We start from the raw sequence: 12,658 nt of genomic DNA, 5'->3' as shown, positions 1-12,658 counted from the left end.
AAAAAAAAAAAAAAAAAAAAAAAAAAAAAAAAAAAAAAAAAAAAAAAAAAAAAAAAAAAAAAAAAAAAAAAAAAAAAAAAAAAAAAAAAAAAAAAAGCCACCCAAAACAACCAAAGGGGTTTTTTCCTCTCTAATGTCCTTCTATTCATCCTCATCCCTCAAAAGCTGTGTGTGACATGCAGTATCCCTTTGCCCAGAAAGCTGTCTTTATAAGCACTGCCTCTTACGGCAGTGTGGAGCAGCGGTGTTTCCACATGAAGCAATGTCTCTGTATCCGTAGCAGTCTTTTTAGCATGGAAACGATCTCTCAATACTGCAGCTTTAATCTCTGAAAATAGGCCAAAATATTATCTAATGTAGCACAAGAGCTGCACAATCCTATTTGTGGTAATACTATGCAGAGGTCACCTTTGCCACACTTCGATCAAGTATTGAAGGGAAATGGGATTGTTACTCCTCTGGCTGCCCAAGTGTGTCCTCTGGAAGCTTAACTGGATGAAGAGAAGACGTGCGTCTCCGATATTGACAGTGAACTGAAGAAATACTTCACAGACCCTTCATTTGTATAAAATGTGAGCCTTTTTAGCAGCTGCTGAACTGGCTGAGAGATTATTGTACTTACTACATAGTCAAAAAAGAGACAACTTAGCAATCAGTATCTGGAACCCAAAACTTAGAACTGCAGTCTGGATGAGATTTTTTCTCAAAAATCTCAAAGCCCTGCAGGAGTGCTTTGCGGTTTCCAGGACAGAGATGTTGCTTCAATGATTTACCCGGCCATGACGGCTGATATGCATGAGGGCAGAACAGTCTCTCATTGCGCCGCAGCTATACCAACTCTCCAGTGCTATCAGGCATAAACCTCGTCTCTTCCAGTAAAGTAAGTGTCAAAGACAGGGAACAGTCGTGGTAAAGTTGTTTTACGTGAGCATTTTTTGGTACGTTAATCTTTCAGCTTTCTGTAACTCATGCCTATTATATGTTCATAAATGTGTTTATGCCACCTTATACGTTTATAAAGTCATGCTTCACTGTTACATTTGAACACACCCCACATGATGGAAAGTAAGACAGCAAATACCTTCTGTTCTGATTTACCTCTTTCTGCCTGAGAAGAAACAAACCTTTTATCTTCACCTCATGTATTATTACTAGCAGACTTCTGAAGTATACACGTAAGATTCTAGACTCGGCTGTACTGCACACAACTTCCAGAAATGGTAAAAGATTTAGTATCTGCTTTGTCTGAGGCTTCAAAGAGTCTGTGTTTCTGCTTTGCTTATAGAAATAAAATCCTTAGGAACAAATTCCAAATCGGATTTTGAATGTAATTAGTAACAAAAGAGTAGCAAAATAACTTTTGAGGAGGAGATTATACTAATATTACTAATCTAGTAGCTCACTTTATTTGATCCCAGTGTCTTTTTCTACCAGTCTGTTCTGTGATACTCAGTAGCATCACGGTATTTTTCTACACAGTATTTTCAGAACCCTAATAAGTTCCACTTATTTTTCCATATTTTAAAAAAAATGTACTACTGTTGAAATGTAACTGCTTGTTGTAACTGGTTAACACAATTGTACAGAGAAAGCAAATGAAGTCTGTAAAATTTCATGAAGAATAGGTTATTATGTAAATTGCATGCCAGGAAGAAGACCTGGAAAACTGAATAACTTGTAGTTCAAAGGAATAAGCAACCTTTCACGTGAAAGTTTCTATTGAAAGGGTGATATATACAGGAATCAGAAGTACCTGGATGCACAAAGGTACAGTATAATAAAGGGCAACGCTCAACTGGAGAAAGATAGTCTTCAAAAATGACATGATGATGTTCTGTAATTGCCTTTCACTGGCAATTTATCAGTTACATTGAGTAAAAAGCCTTGGAAGCTCAACTTAGGTTATGAAAGAGTATTATTTCCATTCCGTGCATCATCATGACTGATTGAGAATATAAAGACCAAATTACTTTTGGATGCATCTGCATAACTCTACAGCCTGCAGTGATGTAGCGCTGTTTTATCTGGCTATATAATTCAGGGTGGTTTTGTTTACAAAATAGCCCTGTGGATTTCATGATTTCATGATGCATCTTTCTTCTTGGGCTCTCTCTGCAGGAGTAAATGGAATAAAATGTACAAAAAAACTTGGTTTGACAGTACAGGCAGCAAAGTCACTCTGAAAGCACCAGAAAAAAAAAAAAGTGCTATTCAACTGCATTTGGTGTGAAAATTGCAGTACTATTTATGCAGAACTAGACAAGTCATTTAACAAACGAGTATGCTCCACTTTCACCTAATTCCAGCTCTCTCCTCAAAAATGTCTTGGGAAAAGAGAAAGAAACAGCAAAAATTTTCCTTTCAGTTTTGCAGTCAAAATTCTAGTTTCCTTCCCATAAGACTATCTGTAGTTAGCTTTGAGTTCTTCTTTTTTTTTTTAATGGAGCTTTTACTGATAAAGATCTGCAGAGCATAGGAAATGCCACACACAATTTTAATTTGCTCTTCTGATAATTTGCAAATTGACACTGTTTGTTTTGTGTCTGTCTGTCTATTCTATCCCCAGGGTTAGCGGACTTTCTCCTTTCATGGGAGACAACGACAACGAAACCCTAGCCAATGTGACCTCAGCAACGTGGGACTTCGACGATGAGGCTTTTGATGAAATCTCTGATGATGCCAAGGACTTTATCAGCAATCTACTAAAGAAAGATATGAAGTAAAGCTGTTGGACTTGATAGACTTTTCTATGTTTGCATTTAGCTGAACTTGTCATTCTTGTTTCCCCACTGTGAATCTCCACATCAACGCCGGCACCTCTGGCGATACTTTATAAGGAGCTGTGTGTGCCCGTCTCTGTGTGCAGCTCTGGTTTATTTTACACGCAGGGTGCAGGGTCTGAATGGAGTGCTTTCTTTTACTTGCCTGCTCATTCTGCTTTTCCCTTCCCTCGGGCAAGATGCACCCTGAGGTTTTGTGTGGCTACTCTTATTTTCACTGTTGTGTGACACAGATTCCTGCATGACACGTTCCGTCTTGATCTGAATGGGTTGCAATTTTGCCAGATTTATTTCCATGTGTTGCTTTTAAGTGCGGTACCTGTGAGTAGGTAGCCTTCCTATAAACCTAGTAGTTGGGCAAGAAAAAAAAAAAAAAATCAGAGTTGGAATCCCTGTTTACAGCAGACTCTGAACAAACCAAGGAAAGGAAACGTACTTCTTCCAATGAGTTTGCAGTCGGATGGATGGATGGAGAACAGAGGGTTATTTATCTGTGTACCAGGAACAAAGTGAAGAATGGGTGTGGCTTGATTAGCGATTCGGACATTCCTGTTTTGTTAAATGTTCAGTGCTGCAGGGAAGGAGGGTATTAAGTAGTGGGAAAGGGGAAATCTCCGTAAGTGACAGAAAGGAGATCTGGGACAGGGTTCTGCCAGCATGAGGTAGCTGAATCATTGCCATTGTGGCTCTGCTGTATGTGTTCCATGCCTAAAACATATGGCTTTTTGTACTTTGTTTTATAATGTTTTATTAACACTTAAAAATGCACAGTTTTCTCTCAAAAAAACCCACAGAAATTGTGAAAGTGAGTTTAAGAAGCAAGCACGGCTGGGAAAGCAGTGCCATGTGATCTATGTTGCTAAATTTAGGCAACAGAAAAATCAGCTCTCGGAAAAGAGAGCGCAAAATAATGTCAAAGCAGGTAGGTTCAACTATTGTTAATGACAACACTGACTAGTCTTTTTATATAAAAACAGGAGTCGCTTAAATTGTACTCAATGTCTTCAGCATCCTTGGCTGCAAAAAGACACCAAAACCATGGAAGCCAAAAAACTTTCCAAAGATAGGATGAAGAAATATATGGCCAGAAGAAAATGGCAGGTAATGAAGAGGACATAGAATTGGGCTAGTTATCCTAATAAGTCTCTTTATTTCTAATGTTTATGATTCTGAGAAACATGTCATGCCAGGTGGTTTCTGCTGCTGGTGAAAACTCCAGTGGGGCCAGAGTATGAATGCAGTAGAGCAGGTTTGGTTTCTACGGGTGAGCAGTAGGAGGGTGCACGGCTACATACGTGTAATACGTGATGTTTCCATTTCAGACTACTAAAAGGCATATGAGTTCAAGTATAGTTTTTCCTGTTCTTTTGGGGGTATGACCATCTCTCCTCCCTGCCCTCTCCATGCCTCTGAGGCCTGGGGGATTATGTTATCCTTAACAAACCTGAACAGCTAGGGAAAAGCTTATCTGCCTGGCCTCTCTAAAGATGATGCCTCATTCTGTGGTGGTTTCATTCTCCTAAGCCAGTAGTTCTGTCCTGTTGGAGCACCAAGCTTCTCATGGATTTGGTCAGATTGGCTTAATAATTTTCTTTGACGTATTTGGTCTCCGTATCTTCTTTTTTCTTAATGCTGGAACTGTTGCAGCAGGTCCATCTGTGCCGTTCTGATAGCTAGGGGAGTTGATGCATAAAATCCTGGATCCAGCCTTTTGAGTAGCCTACAAAATATTCATTTATGTAAATCTACATTTCCTGTTACGTTCTACTGTACATGTTTCTTAGGAGCTCATGTACAAAAATACAAGTGTCCGTACTGGAGGCAACGTAGTTTGAGCATATTTTAGTATCCTGGTGGTTGATTCTCGAGCCTGTCAGAGGTCTGCTTCCATCATGCAGATGGTACTTTCTCATTCATTTCATATCAGCTGGTTATTCATCCTTGATGAAACTCAGTCCAGCCCATATAGCTGTTGAGAGAGCTGTCCGCCACCAGAGTTAAGTTCCAGCTAAACAGGACATAGCTTTTTTGCTGGCCCTCTTCTCGCACAGTGGTTTTTATCCGCAGCTAACAGAGACATTCATTTAGGTATGAGTTCATCAGGGGAAGTTTATATCTGCAACTAAATTTGGTAATTCAGACCAGCCTGCTCTGTCTCTCCTAAAACAACAGAGCTATATATAAGCAGTTTGTCCACGATTCCAGTGAGGTTTGCAGAGATCCCAGATAATTTGTCCGAAGCACAATTGTTACAGAAAATCACATGCCGGTTGGATTGGACTGATCGGAAGCCTTTTATGTTATGTCTTAGAAAACAGGCCATGCTGTCCGAGCAATAGGAAGGCTGTCGTCCATGGCAATGATTTCTGGTATGAGTGGGAGGAAGGCCTCTGGGAGCTCGCCTACCAGCCCTATAAATGCAGACAAAGTAGAGAATGAAGGTAAGGAATTTTGCTGCACCATATTTTTACCTCTCTGTGAATCCTACTAAAACTTTCAGCAAAATTTGAGAGACCAATCATTAAGTTGGTTATTCCTGCTCTCTCTCTCGCTCTGTTTTTATCTTTTTTTATTTTAAAGAAATCTATCAAAAATTCATTGTTCTCATATTGTTCTGCTACTCAAAATGCCGCAGTATAAGTACCGGCAGTAAACTCTTCTCTTTCTAAAGCCAAAGAATTAAGGCAGATTTGTCAGCTGCACATTCTATCAGTTTGGGAATGCATGTTTATACAAAGATTACAGTGATGTATTGCCTTCTCATGCAAGCGAGCAAGCAATAAAGTATTAACACTTGCTGTAACCAAGACGTGTCCTCTGCATTAACCATGCTCCTCAGACAGGGCCATTTAAGAACAAAAATAATGCGTCTACATTATTCCCCTACGTCCCCATTTGAAATGTGGATTTGTGGTGTGTAACAACCAAAGGTGCAGATGTTTGACACTTCTGAAAATGCAGCAAGTCACTTTGACATATCCACATAGACTGCGGGCCTGATACAAGTTGAACTTGTTTACCCCTCTGACTAGCAAAAGTCCAGGTTCGGTTAGAAACAAATTCAAGGGAGAAATAAAGATGATTTGTAGCGTGGTGGCCTGCATGTTGATTTCATTCTATTTATGGCCTGAATCCTTGTCCAGCTGCGAAAGATTGGCACAAAACTAAGCAGCTAACGTCCTCACTGTCCCATTAGCCTTACAGAATTAAGTGAAATAAAAGATGCTTTCATTACCATCTGGTAATTAAAAATTTAAATGCATCTTTTGAGAACATGCCCTGTAAAATATTTAACTATCTCTTCACTCTCCTCCAGATGCTTTCCTTGAAGAAGTGGCTGAAGAAAAGCCCCACGTAAAGCCATATTTTACTAAAACCATCCTTGACATGGAGGTTGTGGAAGGAAGTGCTGCTAGATTTGACTGCAAAATTGAAGGTACTTTGAATTAGCATATCTGTTCCTTTCTTTCCTTCCTTGCCAGCTTTCTGCATTGTGCTGTTGTTTAACTTTTTCTTTTTTTTTTCTGTATTATTGTTGAGTTGGTGCCATTTTGCTTTACCAATATCTGCATGTCACAGCATGAATGTGTTGCAATAACAGAAATTATTTGGAGCTGCATGGGCTTGTTCGGTGCTTGCCATAGGACAGAAGTCTCCAAGAGTCAATGTGTGAATCACTAATTCAGAATAGCAAGTGGGAACAGTAAGATGATTTTTGAGGGTAGAAACAGTAAAAACAAGATGCAGTGTAGTACCACAAATTGCAAGAGTACGCTCTTAGAGACTGCTAACCAGAAGCCAAGAATAAGTAGGAATTCACTCATCTGAAATGACAGACAAGTTTCAGACCGCAAGATAACTTTAAGCCATACATACATTGTATTAAAGGCAAACAAGTCCTTGACAGTGTATTTGCATGAGAAGTAATGATAATATCATTGCGCTGGTTACAAAAGTCAAGAAAATACTGTATTGTTGTTTGGTTTTTTTAACTTACAAGTTCAAGAAAGCAAACTCAGACTGGAATACGCAGATAGAAAGAATAAATTTATGAGAAAGCATTTAAGGAGCTTGGGCTTAGTCAGCCTAACAGTCTGAAGGCCAAGACTGCTAGCACTTCTGTTGCAATGAGATTGAACCTTCTGTATCACAGCTGTTGATGAAAGCTAGAAATTGTGAAGAGCTGTTAAAACAAAACATGGATAGTCGGTACCATACTGCATGTGTGTAAGTTAGACAATTTCTAATCTTACAATGAGGTTCAGAAACTGCCTCACTGACCTTCTGCTTGTTTGTTTCTGTGCTCCTAATCTCTTTCACTGCCTGTGTTTCCTACCTCACAGCGGAGATGTGAGGATGGATTATTGTTGCTGATGGATGCTCAGCGTGAGGGGTATGTGCATAAGTACTGCATGGAATAAAATATATGGATGTACCACGGCTGACGTTCCAAACTTTCCAGTGTATCACTGTAATGTTCGTTGTGTATTAGGGATTCCTGCACTTTATTTCTGCTCAGTGGGAAGTCATCCTCCCGTCACAGTCCAGAACCTGGCTGAGGCAACAAGCCTTCAATTTGTTATAGCAGCCAAGAGTACTGTATAGGGGATTGTTCTCCAGCATGCATTGTACAGCCCTGCTCTGGATCCTTCGAGTATAGCAGAGCCATTTGCTTCACAAAAGGCTCCAAAACTCCTGTTGAGATGCATAATCAAAATGCTTTTCTTAGACTCGCTCGCTTGTCCTAACAAAAACAAATAGGAAATGGGAGTGCCACGGCCACCGTACAGGACAGGCTGGTGTGTGAGGAGCAGATTAGGAGGAGGAAGATTCAGAATAGCCACAACAAAGCAACCTGAGAAGGATATTAAATTGTAGTTGTAGTCCAAAACACCTTACCCTTGAAATTCTGAATCTCAGTGTTGGGAACTGTGGTTTCCACATAAGCTGCAACGTAAGGTGAGCCCCAAACACACTATTAGAGTCCCTCGCTGGCTGACGTCCGGGACACACAAAAAGCTGTCTGCAGTCACTGCTGAAGTAGTGGAAAGTGGAATCTAGTGAGTACCTCAGTGCTAACTTCCAATTTTTTGCTATTCATAATAAAGTTGTTCCAGGTAAACGTGAAGTAAAAAAGCCTCAGATCATCTACATTTATTTTAAATAGAAGTCAATGAAATATTTGTCTATCAACATATTGGTATGTCCATGCACAGACGTAGAATTAAAGCTTAAAGTAATTACCGATTAGTTAATACTCGTTTATTGCAATTGCTGTTCTCTCTCCACTATTGCAGGCTATCCTGACCCTGAGGTAATGTGGTACAAAGATGATCAGCCTGTCAAGGAGTCCCGTCACTTCCAGATAGATTATGATGAAGATGGGAACTGTTCTTTGACTATTTCTGAAGTATGTGGGGACGATGATGCCAAATACACCTGCAAAGCTGTTAACAGCCTTGGGGAAGCCACGTGCACCGCAGAACTCCTTGTGGAAACAATGGGAAAAGAAGGAGAAGATGAAGATGAGGAGGAGGAAGAATGAAACAAGGCTCAAAGAAAAAAAAGATGAAAAAAATATATTTAAAGACTCTCCTAATAAGGCTCAGAAAACCAAGTTATCAAAAGCACCTTGTGTGATACGTAGGTCTTTGGGGGGTTGTTTTTTCAGCGTGATCAGTTGATACCTGTTTGCTTTATGTATGGGCATTAATTCAAATCAGCAGGCAATTTTAAGTTGCTAGCATGATTGGAGTTACTTTAAGCAAGACATCAACTAAGTTGCCCAGTCTATTTTTAAAATCAAATGTACAGAAAACAAGTCTACAGTTATATTCTGAACGTCTTAAAGAAAAACAGTCTATTTACTGAGCTCATTGCTCTATACCATCACTTTCCTCAGCCAAAACTGCAGCTAAGTTGGCTCCCCAAGATCTACTTTACAAGGAATCATTTGCCAGACACGCAGTGAATCTCTCCAGTCCTAAGAAACAGGCTGCTCCCCGAGTGCTATCTTCTATAAGGGAAGGTCTGACACAGCCAGCATTGCAATTTGTATGTTGGAATGGTTCATTTTTCATTTGTTTTAACAGAATTTCACGGTCCTAACTTCAAACTACCGCCCTTTCTCAGTGCGCTGTTAGTGCCGTTGTGATACTGGCTAAAGTGAAACATCCAGGTGGTTTCCTGAGATACTTCTGATCTTGCTTTTAACCGGCTGATCACACCTTGTCACCTTTCCCTTATAGAACCCGTCACTTCCGTGCAGTTACAGCTGCCTAGTTAAGAAACAGACTGAAAACGCAAAGACTGAGAATATTTGCTGTTGTTCTGGTCAGTCTAATAATGACTTATGATTCATATATATGCTGCTGTGAAAAAAACAGGTTATTGCACAACCAGTAACTTCTATGTGCGTGTGTGTGAATGGAATCCCAGGTTAGTTAAAGTTTTACTTGCATTTATTTGGTGATTGCAAAACAGATTTCAACTGATGATAAGCTGGAAACTCCCACAGATTTTTGGAGTAGCCAAAAAGATAGTAGCCTGGATTACAAACTCCTTTATACTTAGCATTTTCCAAAGAATCTTAACCTATATAGGACCTATTTCTACCTTATGAGCTTGACTGTCTTGTTTTTGTCTTGAACCTGCACCAGTAAGGCTGTTGCGTTTTTTAAAAATGCAGAAAAACAAAACAAAACAAAAAAATCCAAACCCCAGGTTTTTTCTCAGAAATGGTTAATGCACTCAGACCTAGTAACTTTGCTTTCCTTTCACAGTATTGGCACTTTTTAATTTTTTTTTGTTGTTGTTCAGAGGTAATATCAGAGGCTGCAAGGTGATATGCATAATCCAAAACCAGTGTGTCTTATATCTATGTATCATTCCAAAAGTGATTCTTTTTCTTTTCCACTTTGTGTGTGTAAAGTGCAACCGTTTGCATTTCAAGGGTTACCTCTTTAAAAAAAAAACATTACCTTAAATCCTCACCACTAAGTAGTCAGTGTACTTTAATACAGGTGTGTATAATATCAACCTTAGGTTGTTTGATATTACCTAGTTGTGTATGTGTTTCATATGATTTGCTCTTCTACATTCAAAGCTCAACTGATGTGGATGACACAATGGTTTTTAACTGCTTTACTCTTTGTTGCTAAGTTCAGATTGCCAGCATGTCTTTTCCTTTTCAATTGATAAAAGCCTGTTATACTAAACACAGTATTGCCACAATTCCTTATACAGAAAGGTTTTGAATCTGATTTAGAGCATACAGAGCTTTTCTCACGTTTTTTTTTAATGTTTTAGGCAACAACGGGGTGTATTTTGTACCTAAATGAAAATACGCTAATGTTCTCCCTGTTTGTTAAACCATCAGAATTGCGAAGATGAGAACGCTACGGCTGTAGTTACTCACAGTTCCTAAATAAATAATACCACAAAGCATGCTCCTTGTATACTCTATTGCAGGCGTCACTGCGTTCACGTTGGCTAAGCATATCAGTAACAGCGGTCTTCTCCTATTCTGTCCTGAGACCTGCTTGGCACAAAAATGGATGAGGTGGCAACAGTGAAACCTCCTCGATCTTTGTGGTGCTGCTGCACTTCTCCTACCCCATCAGCGCAGGCTAGCGCCGTGCGGAGGCTGCTCTGCCCGAATGCTATCAGGTACAGCCTGGGGCCGACACTATTTGTAGCCGTGTGCTCTGCCACACGTCTCTGGCCTCATCGCATCCTTCACAATGAACAGAATTGTAAATGTGGATGGGGCACCATGACAGCCGTGGTTTTCTTTTGCAGTTAAGAACTCCCTTACGGGAGTTCCCGGTGGGGAAACGTATAGTTCAGAAAGACCGTAAGAGCAAGACAGAAAAAATTCAGGGAAGTCTAAATGTAGATGTGTACTTACACCAATGTTCCTAAAAACTGTAAAGATGAAGATATTTAGCAAATGTGCTTGCGCTGCCTTTATGCAGACTTCTTCTAACATGCAGTCCAAGACACCACGGACCATGCAGGACCACACAGAAACTCCCTACAGCAAAGACTGTGAAACATCCTGCTTGTAGCAACACGTTTCTTGAGCAAATCTTCAGCCCTTGGAACAGTCATCTTTGCAAGGTGTGCTCTACTCTCTTGTGAATGTGCCTAACTTTACTCATTGGCTGCTGGTTTCCGTTCAGGTAGGCACGTGCGTAAAGCAGTAAAAGGTCCGGCTCTGATGGCCTGGTCTGCGGGCATGGCAAGGTCTGTGGGTGCGTGTACTGGGTGTCAAAACCCAGACTCAATATTGGTGTTCCTGCACAGATTTTTCCCTTCCCTCTCCTCCTTCACTAGTCCTTCCACGTCCCACAGGCTATAAACTGCCTATTTTTCTTTTTCCCCTAAGGACATAACTAGCTTACCATCTCCCTGTTGCCTCCTATTAACACCCCTTCTAGTCTGCAGGAAACAACGACCTCCACTTCAAAAAAGATGTGATATGTATCTAATTCAACTCTGAGCAACTGACTCCAACCTGTATTTGACCTTGAATTTTTTGTTGTTTAAAGAATAGAAATCTATTTCCAGTGAAGAAGGATATTTTATGTACTTGAAATCCTGTCTCATTTTGCCAGCCATCCTAATTGGTCTAATAAAAGGTATTACCTCTTCCTATAAACCTTGTCTTGCTTGTATAGTTTGCAGAAAGCCACTCTTGGGGTGTGGTAGGGTTGAAACAATCCCCAATAGCGGAGGTTATGCAAGACATTGGTACTGCCCACGATGGACCACTTACTACTTCTTGTATTTCTTTTGTATAAAATTCAGTCTTGTCAAGAGACATGGAAAATTTGGGACGGGCCACTGATTTTCACTACTCGGGTTTCTGGATTTGCAGAAACTTCATTTAATTACAGGCCTGTCCAACCACCCAAGCATCCTGTGCGTATTTCTGGTTGATGAAGAGACCTTTGCTAATTGTATGCGTGGCGTGCAGAGACTTCCGTATCACTGTTTCTCTTTGCTCACAAGGAAAACGGCGCAGGACTTCATAGCTCTCTCCTCTGTACTGAGTGTCAGGCTTTGAAAATGTAGAAAATTTTTTTAGTTGCATACATGAATAATGAATGATCTGTTTCTCTAAAATTTCTTGGAATATTCATCGGAACATTGCACTAAAACATTTCTGTTTGAAAATGAAATTCTCATAAATCATCTTTGAATTTTGAGCCCTACTGACGGCAAGAGATGTGTACGTAACGTCATGAATTTATTAGGCCACATAAATACTTATGTGAAAGCAGAATTTGCTGGGACGGGGAAGGAGACTTATGCTGTTGTTCTGCACTGCTCATAAACGAACTGCACCATAACCAGCATGAAAAATAAATTGAGAATTGTTTCTGGAAGTTAAGTAACTTCACAGAATATTTACAATTTCTGTAAGAAAAAAAAATAAAATTCATGCTTTCATTGTAACTCTTTGGAAAGCTGGTTCTAGTTACATCTCCCCTGAAGAGTACGCTTGAATTTGTGTTGCTATCAAAGCAACGCTATCCAGGTTTTTGCTATTGTATAGAACTTCAGCAGAAAATGAGTTACAGCTCCGGCTGCGCTCGGCTTCAGCAGCTTATTCAACTACAAAAGTGATGAAAACCTACTAAATATTCCTAAAATAACTTCAACTTGAAAACTAACGCTATTAATTTCTCTGAGGAAATGACAGACCTATTTCTTCCCGCAGGAGGGAGACCGCAGAGGGCCATTTTTAACCTTTTTTAAAATGTGATCGAAAAGGTCGCTTATCACCGGGCCGGGAAGCGCCAGGCCTGCCCCCCCCCGCGTGGCGCCCCGGCCGGGCCCCGGGCAGCGCCGCGCGCCACGCGCAACCACCC

At 40.3% G+C, this 12,658-nt stretch overlaps 1 protein-coding gene across 1 annotated transcript in view; it reads left to right on the top strand.

Annotated features, from left to right (window-relative positions):
- Positions 1 to 10,218, top strand: part of MYLK (myosin light chain kinase) — a 223,972-nt gene extending 213,754 nt beyond the window's left edge. The window contains exons 29-33 of the mRNA XM_009274992.2: positions 2,567 to 2,719; positions 3,758 to 3,881; positions 5,092 to 5,221; positions 6,097 to 6,216; positions 8,078 to 10,218. Of these exons, the coding sequence (XP_009273267.2) occupies positions 2,567 to 2,719; positions 3,758 to 3,881; positions 5,092 to 5,221; positions 6,097 to 6,216; positions 8,078 to 8,325 (775 nt within the window). The 3' untranslated portion in view covers positions 8,326 to 10,218. The remainder of the gene's footprint in view (positions 1 to 2,566; positions 2,720 to 3,757; positions 3,882 to 5,091; positions 5,222 to 6,096; positions 6,217 to 8,077) is intronic.
- Positions 10,219 to 12,658: the final 2,440 nt, after the last annotated feature.

The sequence above is a fragment of the Aptenodytes forsteri genome, unplaced genomic scaffold, assembly GCF_000699145.1.
Source record: "Aptenodytes forsteri isolate BGI_AS27 unplaced genomic scaffold, ASM69914v1 Scaffold255, whole genome shotgun sequence".
Lineage (NCBI taxonomy): Eukaryota > Metazoa > Chordata > Aves > Sphenisciformes > Spheniscidae > Aptenodytes > Aptenodytes forsteri.
This window is presented reverse-complemented; position numbering and strand designations above follow the sequence as displayed.